This window comes from Gopherus flavomarginatus, chromosome 7 (genome assembly GCF_025201925.1).
Source record: "Gopherus flavomarginatus isolate rGopFla2 chromosome 7, rGopFla2.mat.asm, whole genome shotgun sequence".
Classification (NCBI taxonomy): Eukaryota; Metazoa; Chordata; order Testudines; family Testudinidae; genus Gopherus; species Gopherus flavomarginatus.
In genome coordinates, this window is record NC_066623.1 from 52,476,685 (window position 1) to 52,492,927 (window position 16,243).

At 47.1% G+C, this 16,243-nt stretch overlaps 1 protein-coding gene across 1 annotated transcript; it reads right to left on the reverse strand.

Annotated features, from left to right (window-relative positions):
* Nucleotides 1–22: 22 nt before the first annotated feature.
* On the reverse strand, nucleotides 23–15,508 carry FMO1 (flavin containing dimethylaniline monoxygenase 1). Its single transcript, XM_050963252.1, has 9 exons — nucleotides 15,377–15,508; nucleotides 13,642–13,808; nucleotides 10,487–10,675; nucleotides 9,169–9,331; nucleotides 7,252–7,394; nucleotides 6,186–6,385; nucleotides 4,017–4,372; nucleotides 1,191–1,263; nucleotides 23–833 (listed from the first exon to the last, which is right to left on the reverse strand). Exons 2-9 carry the CDS (start codon nucleotides 13,771–13,773, stop codon nucleotides 491–493), a joined length of 1,599 nt encoding a protein of 532 aa, XP_050819209.1. The 5' UTR covers nucleotides 13,774–13,808; nucleotides 15,377–15,508; the 3' UTR covers nucleotides 23–490.
* Nucleotides 15,509–16,243: the final 735 nt, after the last annotated feature.

Genomic DNA, 16,243 nt, shown 5'->3' on the forward strand with positions numbered 1-16,243 from the left:
CTCAATAAATTCAAAGCAAACCTTCTGGAAGAGCTGACATGTTTATTACTTTAAAGAGATTGTTAATAAAGGAACAGAACTGAGCCAACTGCACAAGATCTTCAGCACCCAAGACTTCCAGACAGGAGCAGTCATCATTGCCATATGGATGAGTCTGCTGGTTAACTAGCCAGGCCTCAAAAGCAAATAACCAAAGATTTTTCCCTGGGAGGTGTGTGACCTTGCACTCTGATTTTATGAAAGTATGCTGATGAGTATGAATATAATGTTAAATCTGTGCAATGGTCTCAGGTAGACAAGTCTTGGTGTGTAGTTTAGTTAGAGGAGAAATGTTTTGACATTGGTTAAAGTTTGATTTTGTTTTTCTTAACTTTAGAAACCCTTCTGTTCTTACAGGACCTTTCTATGTATTGCTTTCCTGCCTCCCCATATAGAAATATTGTCTAGCCAGAAAAGATTTATACATGCAGGCTTGTACATCACACCAGGACTACTTGAAACCAAGAAAAATGGCAGCAAAGAGAGCAAAAAGGCTGATTAGTTTAAGCAAATTGAAACAGAAGTTTGGAGGCTCTTCTACAACTCGTGTTCTCGTGGGCTTCACTGTCCGGTCCCATTGGGTCAGGATGGCATGTCTGGCTCCATTCCACTTCCCCGGCCCAGTCAGGCAGTACTGGTAGGCTGTGCATGGACCAAAGAAAATTTTCATGGCCAGGACTGGATCTTTCAAGAGCAGAGCCAGCACATTGGGTTTTGTGCCGATCAAGGAGGCAAGTTCGTCAATATACACGAGGCAATCAGTTTTCAGGATCTCATCATAGGACAAACCGAACCTTAACGAATCAGAAAAGAAGGGGGAGGGATGTCATTCTGATCAATAGGTAAAACAGAGGAGATGCTATTGAAATTCAATCCCTTTTTTTTATTTGCAGTTATTCTGCTTGATCATCAGTGGGTTTCTTTGAATAGATATTCCAAACTTCCTGTATAATTACATAGCCGCTAGCTAAAAGATGGACTTCAAACACACTAGACATAGTAGACTAATTGAATCCACATCTGGATTTTAGACACCCCTGTAAAGAGATAGGGAACAGCTGCCAAATTTGGAACTGCATTCTGATACCTCCCAAAGTTCAGGGGTTTTTAAATCTGTCTCAAAGTCTTTTGCATTAGGTGATATGGCTTACCAGCGAATTTTGTTTTTCTTCGTCTCGTTGATCTCTTCCACCATGGTGCTCACTGGAGGCAGCTGACACAAGCCTAGAAACCAGAAAAGGGATTGTTGTCATGAAGTGGTGGTCTTGTTCAACTTCAGGTGGGATTTTAAACCAATTTAGTTACACTGGTGAAAAGGCTGGTGGGGACACTCTTATTTCAGCTTAAATCAGGCTTATTTCAATTAGCTTACTTCAGTTAGGAGCAGATTTAAACAAAGCTGAAATAAGCCACGAAAATAAGAGCATCCACACAGGTGTTTGTGCCCATTTAGCTAAACTGGTGCCAATTTGTGTGTAGACAAGGCCTGAGTCATTTGGAGCTTGTTCTCGGATTGGAAACCCTGGCTCCTGCTCCCCAAAGGAGAGAGACCTCATGGCTTGTCAGATGGACAAGTGACCTAATTGTTCTAATGAATCATCTCAAATCACATCCACTCTTACACCTTGTCTTGACTTAGCGTGACCAGATGTCCCGACTGTATAGTGACAGTCCTGATATTTGGGGCTTTTTCTTATATAGGCTCCTATTACCCCTCCCCCCCCGTCCCGATTTTTCACCCTTGCTATCTGGTCACCCTATCTTGACTAGGATTTAAAGAGGTGCTCTCTAACCTTCTGGGAGAAAGCTGAAGCCAGACACATTCCAATTAGATATAAGACAATATTTTAGCAGTGAGAGTGAGTAACCATTGGAACAAACAAAAGGGAAATGGTGGATTCTTTATTTCTTGATGTCTTCAGATCAAGACTGAGTGCCCTTCTGGAAGAGATGCTTTAGCCAAACACAAGTTATTGAGCTCAGTATGGGGATGGGGGTGAAATTTAAGGCCTGTGCTATGCAGGAGCTTGGACTGGCTTATCTAACATCTCTCCTGGCCTTAAACTCTTTGAATCTATGAACATGTTTGAGAAGTCTGCTGTTCAAATCTACACTGACTGGTTTACAAGAGCTAAAGTGGCTGAAACTTAGTTTCCCCCTAGATCAGTGGCTCTCAACTTTTCCAGACGATTGTACCCTTTTCAGGAGGCTGATTGGTCTTGCGTACCCCCCAAATTTCACCTCACTTAAAAACTACTCACTGACAAAATCAAACATAAAAACACAAGTGTCACAGCATCTTACTACTGAAAAATTGCTCACTTTCTCATTTTTGATCATGTAATTATAAAATGAATTGACTGGAATATAAATATTGTACTTACACTTCAGTGTGTTTTTCACTTGTGAGCCTTGTCTGACATCTGAGCCCCAAGCGGCAGGGCTGATGCCCAAGCCCCAGGTGGTGAGACTGACACATGTAACTCAGCTTCATGGAGCCCCTTGTGGCATGGGGCCCTGGGCAACTGCCTTGCTTGCCACCTCCTAATGCTGGCCCTGCACTTGCAACCCCCCCCAAACCTGTGCTATATATAACCCCCCTAAAGGTTGCAGCCCCTAGGTTGAGAAACACTGATTTAGATGAGTTGAATACCCCCTGGAAGATCTCTGTGTACCCTTGCTTGAGAACCATTGCCATAGACTACCGGTATCACCAGGGCTGTGTCTGCACCAGACTCCTCAAACATGTTAGTTGGAACGTGTTAGCTAGTGCCTTCTAACAACCTCCTCTATTCTAGTCTAGCCACTGCTTTGGAGACTTTCCCTGATGATTGCAGGGCTGCCCGGGGTGGAGGGGCAAGTGGGGCAATTTGCCCCAAGCCCCGGGCCCTGCAAGGCCCCCCACAAGAATATAGTATTGCAACTTTTTTTTATGGAAGGGGCCCCCGAAATTGCTTTGCCCCAGGCCCCCTGACTACTCTGGATGGCCCTGGATGACTGTGATTTGAATCCTTATCTGGAGGAACCAGGGACCAGAACATGATTTCAGACACACAGTGTGATTTTGGAGTAACCCTGTTAAAGTCCATGGCATTTACTCTGAAATTACACTGGCATAATTGAGATCAGGAGCTTCCGCAAAGGAGCAACACTGGCATGGAACGAGTGGATGTGAGATCAGAATCAGGCTCCAGGTTGTCCTGAGTGTAACACTGTTCTCTCTGGTGCTGAGAAACTGCCTCCCTCCAAAAGGCAAGGACAAACCAGCTGCTGGATTCTGCCTGGTCTTAGTGCAGCAGTGGGGAATCCTGTTTATTACCAGCTCTGCCTGGTAAAACAAAAGCTATTCCATTTTTCCTATCCCTAAAGGGATATAGCTGCCTATCAGTGGGTCAGGAATTGCCTTTAAGGCCCAGAACTGTGGTGGGGGCTATGATGAGCTCCACAAACCCAGGGAGAACTCTCAGAAGCATAGCACCTCAAAGGGGCAACAATGCCTCCTGAAACTCTAGAGTGAGTGTGGCAACTGCACCATCCACAAGAAACTGATGGAAGTGCTCGTGTCATGGCTTCCCAATTGTTACAAACACAAGGCCCTCTTTTCTCACCACTGAATACAAATAAACTCCCCTCTTCTTCAAGGCGAGTTACCTGTATCCTAGAGGAAACAACAGGGCTCTGGAATTCTGTTCAGACAGATCCAGCTTAATATTTCTAAGATGGTTCTTGGGGTATTTCGCTTGTTCATATAGTAAGGATGTCACTGGGTTGTAAAATGTTCTATAAGACAGTGAAGTGTGGAGCAACCCAATTTAGATACCAGTCTATGAGCACTACCTTTCCTAGTTCTGGATGAATCCCTTTGTGGTCTGCGTTGCTGTGGGGCGACATACCCACTCGCTCACCACCTGTGTCTGAAACACTGCCTTTTTCTTTGAGAAAGTTCTCACTTCATACTAACCTTCCTGCTCACCTACCCTTAAAGACTCGTGTGACCCAGCGAGCTTGAATTTCTACAACTGGCATGACTGCACCAAATGGCTTGATGAGGCCAATGACAGCCAGGGTTGGCTTCTCCAGATGAGGGGGGAAGATATATTTGTACAGGGATGCCTGCTTCTTTTCGACTTTGACAACAGATTCCTCAAGGAAAGGGAAGGAGAACTTGTATCCTGTGGCAAAGACGATGATGTCAACAGGCTCCTCTGTGGGGCTATTTTGAAATATGACTGAGTTTTCCTTGATCTCCTTCAGACTTGGTTTTATGGTGATTTTCCCAGTGATGATACAACCTGGAAGGTCATCATTCAGCACAGGCTCCCGTATCACATCTCTGCATTGAAACAAACAGAAACACAATCAGAATGCTGGGGTAGCTGAGGCAACCCCATGTGCTTCAGCAAAGAGCTGGAGAATGACCTCTCACCTGGAAGACTCAGAAATGGGAAAGCATGGTCCCGTTTCCCACCCAACTCCAAACGAGGCTCCAGGTTCTTGAAGTCTTTAATTAAAGTCATTCCTCCTGCAACCTGCTTTATTCACATCACTGTCACCTCCCCTGGGTTCTGGTCAATTCATGCACAGTACTTTTACAGAGTCATTTTTCAGAGCAGAAATGCACTTCAAAAACTGTCTGACTCTTTATGAGTCTCTACATAATTAGAGCTTAGTGAGCAGGACTAGCTCCTGGCCACAGGAGTGCCAGAAGGTCCCTAAAAGTGGGGGGCCACTGGTGCCCAAACCGTGGCCTGGCCCCCTGCACTGCCCCTTCCTCCTTCCCCGAGACCCCTCTCCTGTGTGCCTCCCCTTCCCCCACTCCCAAGGCCCTGCTCCCACGTGCCACCCTTACACCCCTGAGGTCCTACTCCTATGTGCTTACCCTTCCTCCCTGAGGCCACACTCCCATGCCACCTCTTCTCCCAAGACCTCACCCCCCTACTCACTTCTCTCCCCCCCTCCTCCCACATCACTCTGCCTATGGCTGGTAATAAGTGGGAGGGCCATGACTCTCTGGGCTCCCCCCATTCCAGCACCCCTGCCTGGGGCTGTACAATGTTAGTGTTCCTCTCCTCTACACAGAGCAGATCAGGAGACTCGCTTCTTCAGCTGTCCTATGAAAATCTAGCTGATCAACATCCCTAACCCTACTTTCTGGTGTAGACTTATACATTCCTATGCTACACCTAGGGTTGCCAGGTGTCTGTTTTTCAACCAGAACCCCGGTCGAAAAGGGACCCTGATGGCTCTGGTCAGCATTGCTGACTGGACTATTAAAAGTCTGGTTGATGGGGCTGGCAGGCTCCCTACCTGGCTCCGCGTGGCTCCTGGAAGTGGAGACATGTCCCTCAGCTCCTGGGCGGAGGCGCAGCTGGGGGCTCCCTGCCCTTCCCCAAGCACAGGCTCTGCAGCTCTCATTGGCTGGAAAACATGGCCAATGAGAGCTGTGGGGGTGGCATTTGTGCGTGGAGGCATTGTGAACTGCACAGAGCTGCCTGGCCCCTCTACCTAGGAGCCGAGGGACAAGTCACTGCTTCCAGGGACCCCCCCTCTCAAGGTCAGCACCACCCAGAGCCCACTCCCTGCACCCACTCCTGCATCCCAACTCCCTTCCCCAGCCCAGAGTCCCCTCGCCAAACCTGCCCCATCCCCTCTCCTGCATCCCAACCCCCTGCCCCAGCTTGTAGCCCCTCTTGCACCCAAACTCCCTCCTGGAACCTGCATCCCACACCTTCCTGCATCCCCTACCCCAGACAGGAGCCCCTCCCGCACCCTGAACCTCTCATTTCTGGTCCCACCCCAGAGCCTCATCCCCCTCCTGCACCCCAACCCCCTGCCCCAGCCCGGTGAAAATAAGCAAGTGAATGAGGGTGGGGAGAGCGAGTGATGGGGAGGGGAATGGAGTGAGCGGAGGTAGGGCCTTGGAAAAGGGACGGGGCAGAGGCAGGGCCTCAGGGAAGGGGTGGTGCAGGGCAGGGGTGTTTGGTTTTGTGTGATCAGAAAGTTGGCAATCCTAGTTACACTCTCGACATGTGGGTTTGCATTGCTCCTCTAACATATTGTACGTCATTGGCTAGGTGCATTTTCCTCTTCCTTCTCTAACTCAGTAACCAATATACCACAACATGGAACAGAAACGCAGGATATACCTGTCCTTAGGTATCAGGCCGTAGTTTGCATGGTCAAACCACTGACTTGTCCTGTGCGCAACCAGCCATGTTGTAATGGGCCCAGGGAGGGAATTCCGGATCACATTCATGAAACGAGTTAGGAAGACCATGTCCCATGGGTAACCATTGTCAAACACCCGACTGATCACCCATGCGCCTCGACCAGTGCTGATCATCACCTAGAAGACAACAGAGCAGCAAAGCTTTGGAGGGTGAATTGCTTTCCTTGAGTTTATGAAACTAAACCCAGACAAGGATTGTCCCCTGACTGTACCCACCTAGCCAATAAGCAAAGACTTTGAGGTCTCTCAGATTTATGTGAGGGAGGTGTAGGGGTAGGACAAAGCCACCTTTGATCCTTAGTCCAACTGCCTCGATCTCGGAGACCACAATGCCATAAAGACACTGTTGGGTTATGTTAAAGGACTAGACACTGTTGGGTCGGGTAGCACTTTTCTTTGCCTCATGGGTCTCTGAAAAAGCAATATTCCTATTCTGTGGAAATAACCTCTAGAACAGTGATCCCCAAATGTTGATGGTCACGCCCCCCCCTTATCCCCATCCGCACCCCCCTGGGGCTGGGAGCAAGCCTGCAGCTCAGAGGTGGGTGATGTGGACAGGGGTAAGGGGGTTGAGGGTAGGGCTACAGCTGGGGGTGGGTCTGGGGCTGGGAGTGGGGCCAGAGCAGAGGCCAGGGGCTGAAGCTGGGGGTGGAGCTGCAGTTTGGCTGCAGTGGGGGCAGGGCTAGAAGCTCAGGACACAGCTGTGGGCAGAACCGGAGCAGAGCTGAGGGCAGGGACGGGCTGGGTGGCGTTCCCTCCCGACCCACTGTGTGGGCTGGCGCAGGCTCTGCCATGCCCCCCCAAGGTTCCTCCGCAGCCCCACAGTTTGAAGACCTTTGCTCTAGAATCAGGTTCTCGGTTCCTGTCTCCTGACAGTTCATTCTGTGTGGCTTCTAAATGGCTTCATTGCTGCCCATCACTGCATATAACAAAAATTAACATCACCCTCCCTGCAGATTTGAAAGGAGCTGGAAGAACTGTACCTTTTTAGCCACATGACTGGCCTCAACGGCAATATCCACTCCAGAATTCCCCATGCCAATCACAAGGACTCTCTTCCCCTCAAACACATCTGGATGCTTGTAATAGCGGCTGTGAAAGTACTCGCCTTGAAATGTCTCTATCCCTGTGAGGAAGAGGGGAAGGGTATCTGGCAAATATCACTTAAATAATAGTCAGTTATAATTCCAGGCCATATCCTGGAGTCCATTGGTGTTAATGGGAGGTGTTTTTTTGGTGGAGAGGACAGAAAAAAAAATGACCTCGGGATTTGGCTTGTTGCTGTTATATTTTTCAGGGGATAAACGGTCCTAGTAATCTTAATCTTTGCCCTTTCTTGGAGACTTGCTCCTGAAGAGGAGAGGGGGCCTAATTCCTAAGTCCCAGCCAGAGAAATGGACTAAATGGAAATTTAGGAATACAGGAGATTCTCCTATACTTGGAATCTTCCTGTGCAGTCTGGACACCTTTCTAAAAGGGAGGCTCTAGTTCCAATTCAAGTGATAGGCTGGTGCAGACAGTGTCTGGGAGAGTTTCCATGGCCTGTATTATGCAGGAGGTCAGACAAGATGACCCTTTTGGCCTTGGATGCAATGAAAAGTAATAGACGGGCTCTCCCCTCCTTGCCCTACAGACACGGTTGTCAGCAGAACTAAGGAGGGGAAAACAAATAGAACTGTCCCCACCTTGCTTCTCCTCCCACAGAAACCAGAACTAGGAGAATCACCAAGAGTCACGGTGGAGTCTCCATCACTGGCAGTTTTTAAATCATGGGTGGATGTTTCCCTAGAAATTATGTTGGGGAACTTCTCTGGCTGGTGCTATACAGTAGGCCAGGCTAAATGATCACAATGGACCCTTCTGGTCAGGGAATCTATGACTGGAGCAGGGGAGAGAAGGAGCTACCACCTCCTGATCCCTCAGCCCCCAGCAGTGAGTAAAGCAAACGGGATATTTTAAAGTGATTTGTAGGTCTCTGAGTGTGTGTGTGTAACTAATAGTGCTGGAGTTACTATACCTTTAAAAAAGTGCTACAATAGAGACCTGACAGCACTACAGTATTCTGGACAATCACACTAGACCTACTGTAGAACTACGCTTGTATGGGCAACTGGTTCAGAAATAAACAAAACATTCTAATCCATGGCCAGCAATGATTTGGTGATGGGACTCATGTCCCACTGCAACCCCCTTAGGAATATACCACTGGAAACTTTGTTGTCCATTCCTCCCCCTCCAAAGTGAGCTCTGTGGTTAGAAAATCTGAGATAATGCAACTGCAGCCAATGTTTAAAAACTCTGATGGTAGCATAGAGCAACAGCCAGTTCCTCCTGGTGGTCCAGAGAGATGACTGTGTTTAAAACACCAATCGGGAGAATCCAGGTTATTTAAAAACAACAAACAGTGAAACCTGCTGTGAACTTTTCCTCCTCATTCTTGAGAAGCCCTTGACAAAATTAAATGGTGGCGAAAGATTAGGGAAAGGCCTACAACTTCTGTCTGGGGATTATGGGCCAAATTCAAACGCTGCTGTAATCATGTGTAACTCTGCAGAAGCTTCGTCTACTTTCACCACAGATAAATTTGGCCCAGTGCATTTTTGTTGCCCTAACCCACACCAATAACACGCTTTCTAACTTGCTAGTGCAGCCAGCTTCTCTGAATAGCCTTCTCAAGAGAACTAATCTTGTCCCTTGGAAGCATGCCTATCAGTTAGCCAGACCTGAAAAAGGGACAGCTGGAAAACAAAAGCTTTCCCCTAATTACGCATGTCAATATGACGTTAGTTGCCAGATCCAGGAAATTAGAACATGGAAACAAAAATGTTTCCATCTGTGGATTTGTCAGTCTTCTTGCCAAACACAGAAATGCTTAATAGTAAACACAAGACATCCTGTACCAGGAAAAGACTCCAGCGGCAGGGATGGATCAGAGAGATAGCCAATGCAAACCATAACAGCATCAAAGACAGATGATTCCTGCTTCCCATTAGACTCCGTGACAATAGCCCACTGGCCAGTGGCAGAGAAATCTGGGCATTTCCTTACACTGATGACTGTGGTCTGAAACATTGAACCAAACAAATATCATCCATCAGCTTGAGATTTGAGTGTAACGAATATAAGTAGAGTAAACAATCTATGACAATGTGCACTTGGGAAAATTTGCTGGACCATTTTCCAGCTAGGAAGGGGGACAGCCCTGACTTTGGACTGGAGGAAGATTTATTTAAACTGGGAGTAGAGCTGGTCAAAATTTGCCACTTTTGCAAAACCAGAATTCTCCACGAGAAAGTTTCCATTTTGCAGAAAAAAATTGATTTTCTGTTGGGAAAATGTTTATGACAGCCCTGACTGCCTGCCTGGAATGCTCTTATCAATTTAACGTTCTGCTGGTGAAAGAGACAAGCTTTCCTGGAGGGCTGCTCTTGGCCTCCCTGCTTCTCCCCCATCCTGCAGCTCTGGGACCCAGAGATGGAGGCTGAGTGGCTGGGTTCTCTTACATCCCCAGGTCTTGTTAATGTCAAGTGAAATTGACAAGAGTCTTCCAGATGGTCAGCTGGGAAGCTGCAAAGTTTTCAATTTTGAAATAGATTTTTTTCTTGAAAACTCTTCCTGCAACATAATAAAAAATTGCATTTCTGACATTTTGTCCCAGTTGGGACTTCCCCCCCACCCCAAAGTCACCACATTTTGTGTGAGGAGGGGCTTCCATTTTTCAGCCAACTCTGATTGTAAGTTCCTTGGGGCCGGGACTGTCTTTTTGTTGTATGTTTGTACAGCGCCTATCACAGCAGGGCCCTGGACCACATTTTCAAGGGTATTTAGGCACCTGAGGATGCAGATTGGCACCTAGTGGAGTTTTCAGAAGTGCCTAACTCCTGTTGATTTCAGTGGGAGTTAGGTACCATGATGCTTTAGAAAAATCACATTAGATGCCTCTCTGCATCTTTAGGCACCTAAATACCTTTAGAAATCTGGCTTCTCGTCTGGGTGGGGGCTCATAGGCACCACAATACAAATTATACATATTAAATAGCGTGCCTTGGAGAGGTGTCTGATTCTTTTGATCCTTGTCTGACACCACCCAAGCTCAGCACTTTCAGTGTCAAAAGCATGAGCCTAAACTGCTTATGTGAAGAAGTTACTCCATCAGCTGGCAGCTCTGGTAGACTGTTATCCTCTCATGTGGACCAGCCACTACTTTCTATAGCTCACCTTGAACTGGATGTGCTTCAGAAGGCCAAAATGCTTGGCATACATCCTGAGATACTCCAGGACTTGAGAGTTGGACACAAAGACGGGAAAATCCTCAGGATACGGGAAGTCTGTGAAGGCCGACATCTCCTTGCAGGTGTTACTGACCATGGATTTGTAAAGGCTGGGCCTCCCATCTTCAACATCTTCCTGTCAGCACAGTGTCACAGGGAAGAGTGAATGCATTCACACATGCAGCCAGGGAGATAATATGCCTATCAACCCCTTTTTGTTCATAGCATTTGGTTTCCACTCATGGCAGGACACAGACAAGATTAGGAATTAGAATTTGGCCCAGGCTGTTGCACTCACAACAGAATTAAATTGATCTATCTGGGGCCAAATCACATCTGATCTCTTCACAAATGTCATGGAGGGGCAACAGCAGGGCCCCTTTCCTCTGCCTTGTGCAGCTGCACAGAGGGCAGGGGGGACATCAACACTGGCATTCCCTAAAGGCCCAGTGCAGAGGGAAGCACTGGACACCCAAGAGAGAGCACTGCCTCTGGAGCACTACTAGATGAGTCATCTGAGGCCAGCTTAGTTTAGTTCTCTTGAGAAGGCTATTCAGAGAAGCTGGCTGCACTAACAAGTTAGAAAGCGTGTTATTGGTGTGGGTTAGGGCAACATTAGGGGGGCATTTGGGGATTGGTCCTGCTTTGAGTAGGAGGTTGGACTAGATGATCTCCTGAGATCCCTAATAATCTATGATTCTATGATCAGCTAGCACTCTGCTAGGAGACCGTCCTACAGCCTTTTATTATCGCTGCGTCCATGGTTGCACGTTGCCTGCATCACCACTCCATAGGCAGAATGCCTCCTCCAGAATGCATGTCTCTGCTGTCCTATTGCTGCTGTGGCTGCAGCACCTACCAGCTGAGCCTTGATGTTGGGAAGAAACATTCCATCGTGGCACATTGACAGCAACCTTAAGGGAAATTTGTTGCTGATGGTTTCACTTAGGCTTGCACAGCTGAATTCTGTTGCATTGCTTGGCACTTTGTCACACCGGCTGCTCAGGTCAATTACTAGTCAGCTCTGAAGACATTTTGCCAACTCCAGTTTTTAGGAAGAACTTCCAGGAGGGCGAGTGGATTAGAAGAACAAACATGGGACGAGGGAGTCAGGGCTCTTAAAATTCTATTCCTCAGCTGCCACTAATTTACTGGTGTGACCTTGGGCACATTTTAACTTCTCTGTGCCTCAGTTTCCCCACCCATCAAGTGGTGTTAATAATATAGTGGATGCTGGTTATTAGCAAGCTTGATAAAGACAACTTGTGGTTGTTAGCAACATTTTCCCTGAGAACCGATCCCATCCCCTTCACTTTAATGTTAACGGTTTTCAGATGTTAGCAACTGGCTTGTTGCTTATCGACGATTGTTTTGGAAGAGACGTTCCCCTTGTAATGAATTTTCTGGCTTTCAGTCTGCAGCCCACACAGCTGGTAGGGAGATACCGTGCAGCCCCATGGGCCCCCAAGGACCCTCACTGTCCATGGAAAACCCTGGCTGCAGCCAGGGAAGGAAGCACTAGGACATGCCGAGCCCAGGTTCCTGATGTCAGGGCAGAGTGCAGGGCAAAGAGCGCAGGAGGAAGTTCTGTGCAGCCCCACCATTCCCCATCACCCCTGCTCTTGCAGAAAGCCCCAGCCTCCGCTGTCACAGCTTGCATGGGACTTTCGCTTTTATTCAAAAGTTGCCAGTAAGCTGCTTTTTGCTGTGAAATGAGTAGTTGCTAATGACCAACATTCACAGTGGCTATCTAACTCACAGGGGCCTCTAAGGATTAATTAGTTACCAGTATGACCGGTTGAAGATGCTAAGTATCATTGTACAATAAGGACAGACTGGGATTCAGGGAGTTAGGACCTACTTAATGTAACCCCCTTCCCCTGCCCCCGTTACAGTGCTGGGAATATGTCCATGTATGTTTCTGAATTCCATTTGATTCTATGAACTCCATTTTCTACTCTAACTCTCAATGTGGAATAAAACTTTTGTTTTGTGGCACAATACAGACCATGTTTGAAACTGGGACAATGGCCCAGTGCCAGCAGCCCCCCAGGGGAGAAAGAGGGAATGGAAAAGCCCCAGCGTGAGAAGAGAAGCAGGAAGAGGTGTCAGGCCTTGCTTTTAAAAGAGACAAGCTCCCTAACAAGAAGGCAAGAGCTCATTGCTAGATGCAGAAAACTGAGCAGGAGGAGGGGCAGGCTGAAGGGCTCTATCCCCTGAAGAACGCTGATCAAACCAAAAAGAGAGTGGTGAGGTTGCTAAGGGAAGATATTACATACAGGTGTTACTTGTTTCCCCATAGATCTGTATCTTGTATGTGTTCAAAGGGTATGTCTACACTAGGGCAGGGAGAGTAATCCCCATACTTATGCTAGCTCAGTTTGAGCTAGTACATGAATTACAACAATCTAGCCATGGTGGCAGAAGTGGGGACAGGGGCTAGCCATCCCAAGTATGATCCCATCCATGATCCTAGGTATGTATTTGGGTGATTAGCCCTGCCCACGGCTCATGCACCACCTCTCCATTGCTATTTTTAGTACGCCAGCTCTCCCAGAGCAAGGGCAGAGCTGTCTGCCCAAGCTGGAAATAACAGTTCCAGCTCCAGTGTAGAGATACTCTGAGAGTAAAGTGTGCGTGCTTAAGGTGTTCCTTCTCAAGGGCTGAATTCCTCACTTTATCTGTCACATGTCCCCAGAGGGTTAAACTTGAGTGCCCATGCGGGCAGAACTCTGGGGAGAGCGTGCATAAGTTACGTGAGGGGGGCCAGCACTGGTCTTGGGGCCTAGGGCAGCATGGAGGGTGCCAGCCAGCATTCCAGGCACTGTGTCTGAATGCTGCTCAAACCTAGGGGGCTGGGGAGCATGCAGGATCCAAAGGTTGCATCCAATACAGGGGCCTGGTGACTGCCACACCCCAGTGTCTGAACGGAACACTGCCATTCTTTGAACAAACTAGTTCTGTTTAAGGCTGCTGTTGAGCTGGATTGACTTCATTTCTCGGTTAATAAATAGTCTCTTCTGGTTACTGGCCTGGGACACACAGGTGTAGCTAGTGACATGTAAACAGCCCACTCCATGGGCAACGAACCCCCTCACTTACTGTGAATCTCCAGAGACCCCCGATGTCATCACTTCTCTCAAAGCAGGAGGGCTCCAGCCCCTCATCCAGGCAGCACTTGATGGAGGTCAGTCCACTCACGCCAGCTCCAATAATTGCAACTCTCTTCACCATGGTCTTCTTTATTGGGGGGAGATCATGCAGTCTTGCTGGTGAGTAGAATTCAGGGAACAGAGTTGGTATCACTTCAGTGAAAAGGATCAGCAATTTATATTATAAACAAAGATGAGAGTGTTATGGAGAAAGTAATTACTAGTTCGCCTCAGATTTAACAGGCACATCTGCCATTCCTGTTTGTTATACAAAAGGGGTTGGATGATCTTAAGTAGCAGATGCTCATGTGTGGTTAAAGAGCAACAGAATTCAGTTAGTATTTGTGATACTGGGACTGTGCCTTTATGGGCTGAGTTCCCCAGACAGAGAGCTTGGGTGGGGGCACTGTGAATCTCTTGTTATTATGCACAGCCATTTGGGACCAGAGTAATGGTTGCCAGCCCTCCAGGATTGTCCGGGAGTCTCCAGGAACTAAACATTAATCTTTAAAGATTAGGTCATGTGACGAAACCTCCAGGAATATGTCCAACCAAAATTGGCAAGAGACACAGACTAAAGTCCCTCTTGCAAGTACTAAGTGAACATTGCAGTGATAGAGTTCTCCTCCGAAGATACAGACATGGACCTATTACATTGAATATTGCAACAAGAATGTGGGATTTTCAACATAGCTATTTTTATGCAGGATAATTAACAAACATTTAAGGCCAGAAGTGACCACTATCATGATCTAATCTGACCTCCTGCATAAACACAGAATTTTACAATTTTATCCAATAATTCCTCTGCATTGTGCCCAATACTTGGTGGCTGAACCAGGACCTTTTTTAGAAGGACATGGAGACTTCATTGAAAGAATTCAAATGATAATGATAAAGGCTCCAGCACACACTTTGGTAAGTTATTCCAATAGTTAATTACTCTCACTGTTAAAAATGTGCAACATATTGCCAGTGTGAATGTTTCTAGCATCAACTCCCAGCCACTGGAATGCCTTATATCTCTCTGACAATGAGTTTTTGATTAATAAGTTCAAGTTTTAGGAGAAAACAGATTTTTTTCCCTTTCACATTTTTTTTTGGTGAAAGTCCAATATTTTTCATGGAAAAATTTCAACATCCATGAGGTTTGGGTGTTTTTGCTGGTTTTCATTGACTTTTTTTTAGGAAAAAAAAGATCATTTCCTGACCAGCTCCATTGCTTCGGTTCCTACCTCCTAGCAAAGAAATCTGAATGTATACTTCAGAAATACATCCTGTTTATCTGCTCTTATTTACTGAATTAGCACTTTTTCTGCCCAGTAATTGCACCTTTTGGCATCCATTTGTATTAAGGACTCTCAAGCCATCTGCTGTGAAGCAAATACATATGTCAAAACTGAACCAAGTTTGCATAAGGCACATCCTAGCTTCTATTGTCTCACATGCTTTGAGGCTTGCTTGTCATAGAAGTTCAGCGGCACATGGAAAAAAAAAATCTGCTTCCAGCTGGTCTATTAGTCAATGCAAAGTTGCAGAAGTGATTCTAAAGCAAATCAAATGCATTACAGGAAAATTGTCCCTACCCATCTGTACTAGTTAAACAGCTGTGCCTATTAACTATGTCCCTGTTATGTGGTGTCCACTTTACCCTCTGAATGCATAGGTTAATTTAGTTCCCTTACCTCACGTCTGTGTCTTGTTTGTTGAAGCCACGTCTCTTCACAAGCGTGTCTGGGCAGCTAGGGAAAGCGTCACTCACTGTAATTCAACTTGCACAGCACTGGAGGAATATTGGACACACAACAGGTTCGGGGAAGTAGGGAGTTCTCTTAATGTGGAACCGCCCCCTTTCCCTTGGCAGTTACATAACTGATCCTTGCTGGGATTGGCAGGAGCAAAGTTCTCAGATGTGAGAGGCTGTCTGATCGCTTTCCAAAACCATCAAAACAAGGGACCTGTGCAATCTGAGCTGTGAGACTAGATGGAGACCCAGAGACAGCAAAGGCTGAAGACTGCTTATCGCTTCAGGTGGAAATAGCTAAATAGTTTCCCAGTCTCAGCAAGACACAAGTTTGGCAAGAAGGCTTGCCGACTTGCAAACTGGTTCCACAACCTGCATTGCACTGCCGAGCTAAAGGGCTTTGAGCAAGCTCCTTGCTACTGGTGACATTGGGCCCTGCAAAGGAGAAGCTGAGCTTTTGTTTCCAAAAAGAAGAGAGGTTCTGATTTTCTGTTTCAGCTGAGCCTGCTCAGGTTAGGAAATGTGGGGCAGCAGAAGAAGGCCCAGGAGACTTTGTCACCTTGTGTCTCCCTGATTGCAGACCAGGCCTCTAGCGTACATTGCAGCACCTTCAGGGCTGCTCTAACTTACATAAGACTGCCTATGGCCCCAAGAGCCAGGCTACAGCAGGACTCTGGTCATGTCACTGTGTTTGCTACACCATGGGTTGTAACAGAGAGCCCAGAGCCCTTATGTTGGCTGTGCCCCACTACTGGAGTGGATGAAGTGGTTGGATTTTCCATCACAATACAGCCCCTAAGCCTCTAGC